Genomic DNA, 5,435 nt, shown 5'->3' on the forward strand with positions numbered 1-5,435 from the left:
TGAGACCCACAGGTGGAAAAAGCTTTATACTTTCCACCTGCTGATGGAATTCTCAAAACAGAGGACACTATCTGAGTGTAAGAGAAAATGATTCCACACAGAGGAATACCACCAAATATGCTCGTTGCAAAATATATCAGGATGTTATTGATGAGGGTATCAGAACATGCAAGCTGGATGACCTGAACAACTTCACAAAAGAAGAGAGGGATTTCAAGGTCTGTGCAGAAGGTCAGCTGTAACACCATCAGACTGTGCATCAGGGCATCCACAATGCTAAAGGAGAAGGAGAGTAGAACCAGCAGGCTACAGAGGTGGGAGTTCATAATGACTGTGTACCTCAGTGGATGACAAATGGCCACATAGCGGTCATAGGCCATTACTGCAAGAAGAAAACTTTCCAAACCACCAAAAACCAGGATAGAGTAGATCTGTGTGAGGCAGCCTGCATAAGTGATGCTCTGAATCTGTGCCTGGATGTTCACCAGCATCTTTGGGACGGTGGTTGTGCTTAAGCAGATGTCAGTAAAGGACAGGTTGGAGAGGAAGAAGTACATGGGGGTATGGAGGTGGGAGTCAGAGATGACAGCCAGGATCATGAGCAGGTTTCCCAGGATGGTGACCAGGTATATGGACAGAAACAGAATGAAGAGGAAGGGCTTCAATTCTGGGTCCTCTGTCACTTCCATAAGAAGGAATTCTGAAACCCCTGTTTTGTTTCTGAGTTCCATGATGTTGATGAATCTGACAGAGAAGGTGGAGTGACAGCACAATCAAATATGTATTTTCTAGATGAGCAGGAGAAGCACCACCAGAGACAAACACTGTCCTGGGATGGGATGGAGACTAGTAAAGAGGGACAAGAAGTAGGTGCCCTCAGGATGCCTGGGTGGCTCATTCAGTTAAGTGCCTCCCTTTGGCTCAGGACATGATCCCAGGGTCCTGAGATCAAGTCCCACATCAGGCTCCCTGTTCAGCAGGGTGTCTGCTTCTCCCTGTGCCTTGCTGCTCCCCACTGCTTCTGCTCTGTAGCACTCTCTCTCTCTCTGAAATATAAAATCTTTAAAAAAAGAAGTAGGTGCCTTCTGTATGTAGTTATTCTGTTCCTTTAACAAAAGCCTGAAGCTGATACAGCAGAGTGTCATCCACATTAATTTCCAAAAAGGCCAAGAGATGGCCTTTTTAAAAAAAAAAAAATACACTATATATACTGTTCTGGTTACTTGAAACATTTGGTAATTTTATAAAGAGAAACAGACTGGGGATGCAGCTGAAGACTCGTCTGGCTCAGGAGGCAAGCAACTGAGATAATACATAAGTATGTCAAGAACCAGGAATATTTTATTGATGTACAATACACATAATAAAAATATACCATCTACAAATCTAAACAAAAAAAAAAAGAACTAGGAATGGGAAGATGAAGTGAAACTTACTAAACTTCCTGCCTCCCACAACCACCAGATTGCAAGTAAATGTCAGATAATTTTATAACAGCCATCCTGTTTTATAAAAATGTATTTCTACCCAGTAGGAAAATGGTCCTGGCAATAGTGTGTATAGTACAGTATGATATTAGTAAATCAGTAGTACTTGAGATTGGGGTAAAGTACAAGAAAACATGTGAAGAAGATGACATGCAGGAGGACCCTGGTGACATGGTTCTAATCATTTGATGCATGAAGTCTTCACAGCTTCCTCCGGATGGAACTGTAATAATATATCTACCCTCATTTCCAAACATTGACTAATGGACATCAGATTACCTGGTGGCCATCGTAGAATGATTTGACATTTTCTCTGAATGTACCAAATGGAAGATCAATACTCAGGAAGGGCAGAAAGACTGAGTAACCCTCAGGCTCCAGGGCAAGAAGGATCATCTATGAAATGAGGCTCAGGTGTACTACTTCTTTTCTGGAGAAGAACTGTTAAAGCAAGTGGTCACAGGCAGACTGCAGTGTCTTTATCCCTAGAGGTTCAACTTCCAGAGCTCCTCATTAGCCAAGCAATTTTATTGTCATTGTGATCCAGGGCAGTGCAAATCCTTCAAGGCCAAGACTCCAGAGGGAGGAATTCGGGATGACTGCTTTTCTGATTCTGAGGCTGGGTATATACCATTCACTATATAGTATGTATAAATAAATGGGAAAAAAAATCTTAAAATGTATATGGAATCACAAAAGACTCCAAGGAGTCAAAGCAATCTTGAACAAGAAAAACAAAGTAGGAGGCAATACACTTCCTTATATCAAGCTACATATGAAAACTATAGTAATCATAACAGTATAATACTGGCATAAAAGGGGGTGCCTGGGTGGCTCAGTGGGTTAAAGCCTCTGCCTTTGGCTTGGGTCATGATCTCATGGTCCTGCAATCAAGCCCCACATTGAGCCCCTGATGACTCTCTGCTCAGCAGGGAGTCTGCTTCCTCCCCTCTCTCTCTCTCTGCCTGCTTGTGATCTCTGTCTGTCAAATAAATAAATAAAATGTAAAAAAATACTGGCATAAAAGCAGACACAGAGCCCAATGGAATGGAAGAGTGAGTCAATAAATAAACTGACACATATATAGTTAACTAATCTTTTACAAGGGTTCCAAGAATATTCAATAGGGAAGAGGTAGTCTCTTCAACAAATGGTATTAATAAAACTCAATGGGGAGCCTGCTTCTCCCTCTCCCTGCCCCCACTCATCCCCTCTCTCTCCCTTTCTCTCTCTCTCCTAAAATAAATAAAACCTTAAAAAAAAAAAGGAAAAGAAAAGAAAACTGGGTATCTACATGCACAGGAATGAAATTGGATACATATCTTACATGATACCAAAAAAAAAAAAAACAATTATGAAGTCATATAGTATTTGTCTTTCTCAGTCTGACATATTTCACTTAGCTTCATACCCTCTAGATCCATCCATGTTGTCTCAAATGGCACAATATCATCCTTTTTATGGTTGCCTAATATTCCATTGTATATGTATACCAAATCTTCCTTATCTTTTCTCATCTATTGATGGATGAGGAGAAGTGGGAGCTATGGGCTTCCAGTAATGAAATGAATAGGTAATGGGAATAAAAGGCACAGCATAAGGAATACAGTCAATGATACTGTAATAGCAATGTGTCGGGATAGGTGCCAGCTACACTTGTTGTGAACACAGCATAATGTAAAAACTTGTTGAATCAGCATGTTGTATACCTGAAACTAACGTAGCACTGTGTGTCAACCTTACTCAAATACAAAAGGAAAAAGAAAAACAGCGAGATAGATATTTAAAAATCAACTTGAGTGGATTAATGACTTAAACAGAAGATCTAAAATCATAAAACTCCTAGGATAAAACATAAGGAAAAAACTCCTTAACATGGTCTTGGCAATGTGTTTTTGGTATGACAGGAAAAGCACAGACAACATAAGAAAAAAAAATAAACAACTTGGACACATTGTACTAAAAACGTTGCACAGCATAAAGAAAGAAACAACAACATGAAAAGACAACCTACAAAATTGGATAAATATTTGCAAACCACACATCTGATGAGGAGCTAATATCCAAACTAAGAGCAAAAAAAATAAATAGCAACCCCATTTAAAAAAATGATGAAAGAAACTAAAAAGACATTTCTCCAAAGAAACATACTAATGGCCAACAAACATATGAAAAGATGTTCAAAATGACTAATCATCAGGGAAATGCAAATCAAAACCACAACGTGAAGTCACCTTACACATGTTAGGATGGCTACTGAAGGAGGAGAAGGGGAACAGGAAGAAAAGAGGAAGAAGAAGTGTTGTCAAGTGTATGGAGAAAGCAAAACCTGGTGCACTGTTGGTGGGATTTGTAAACTGGTAGAGCCCTATGGAAAACACTATGGAGATACCCCAAGAAGTTCAAAATATAACTACCATTTGAGCCAGCAATCCAACTTCCAGGTATATACTCAGGTGTATTGGAATCAGGATCTCAAAGAGATACCTGCACTCCCATGTTTGTTGCACAGCATCATTCACAATAACTAAGATATGAAACTGATCTAAATGTTTATTAATGCATGAACGGGTAAAGAAAATGAAAAAATATACAGTGGAAAAAAGACAGTCTCTTCAATAAGTGGTGCTGGGAAAACTAGGCAGCTATATCTAGAAGAATGAAACTCGACCATTCTCTTACACCGTACACAAAGATAAACTCAAAATGGGTAAAAGACCTCAATGTGAGGCAGGAATCCATCAGAATCCTAGAGGAGAATATAGGCAGTAATCTCTTCGATATCAAGCAACTTCTTTCAAGATATGTCTCCAAAGGCAAAGGAAAGAAATGTGACGATGAACTTTTGGGACTTCATCAAAGTCAAAAGCTTCTGCACAGCAAAGGAAACAGTCAACAAAACAAAGAGGCAACCCACGGAATGGGAGAAGATATTTGCAAATGACAGTACAGACAAAGGTTGATATCCAGGATCTATGAAGAACTCCTCAAACTCAACACACACAAAACAGATGATCATGTCAAAAAATGAGCAGAAGTCAAAATTAACAAAACAGGAAACAACATGTGTTGGAGAGGATGTGGAGAAAGGGGAACTCTCTTACACTGTTGGTGGGAATGCAAGTTGGTGCAGCCTCTTTGGAGAACAGTGTGGAGATTCCTCAATAAATTAAAAATAAAACTTCCCTATGACCCTGAAATTGCACTGCTGGGTATTTACCCCAAGGATACAGATGTCATGAAAAGAAGGCCATCTGTACCCCAATGTTTATAGCAGCAATGGCCACAGTCGCCAAACTATGGAAAGAACCAAGATGCCCTTCAACGGATGAATGGATAAGGAAGATGTGGTCCATATACATTATGGAGTATTATGCCTCCATCAGAAAGGATGAATACCCAACTTTTGTAGCAACATGGACGGGACTGGAAGAGATTATGCTGAGTGAAATAAGTGAAGCAGAGAGAGTCAATTATCATATGTTTTCACTTATTTGTGGAGCATAACAAATATCATGGAGGACAAGGGGTGTTATAGAGGAGAAGGGAGTTGGGGTAAATTGGAAGGGGAGGTGAATCATAAGAGACTATGGACTCTGAAAAACAATCTGAGGGGTTTGAAGTGGCGGGGGTGTGGGAGGTTGGGGTACCAGGTGGTGGGTATTATAGAGGGCACAGATTGCATGGAGCACTGGATGTGGTGCAAAAATAATGAATACTGTTTTTCTGAAAATAAATAAATTTTAAAAATTTTAAAAAATGGGCAGAAGATATGAAGAGACACTTCTCCAATGAAGACATACAAATGGTTATCAGACACATGAAAAAATGTTCATCATCACTAGTCCTCAGGGAGATTCAAATTGAACCACATTGAGATATCACCTTACACCAGTTAGAATGGCCAAAATTAGCAAGATAGGAAACAACATGTGTTGGAGGGGATGT

General features: G+C 39.8%; 1 protein-coding gene across 1 annotated transcript; it reads right to left on the reverse strand.

Annotated features, from left to right (window-relative positions):
- Window positions 1–6: 6 nt before the first annotated feature.
- LOC132008887 (olfactory receptor 7G1-like) lies at window positions 7–749 on the reverse strand (the record flags this gene model as incomplete). Its single annotated transcript, XM_059387385.1, has 1 exon — window positions 7–749. A coding segment is annotated over exon 1 (725 nt), but the record flags the coding sequence as incomplete, so codon positions are not given.
- Between the last annotated feature and the right edge of the window lie 4,686 nt (window positions 750–5,435).

The sequence above is a fragment of the Mustela nigripes genome, unplaced genomic scaffold (assembly GCF_022355385.1).
Source record: "Mustela nigripes isolate SB6536 unplaced genomic scaffold, MUSNIG.SB6536 HiC_scaffold_1915, whole genome shotgun sequence".
NCBI lineage: Eukaryota > Metazoa > Chordata > Mammalia > Carnivora > Mustelidae > Mustela > Mustela nigripes.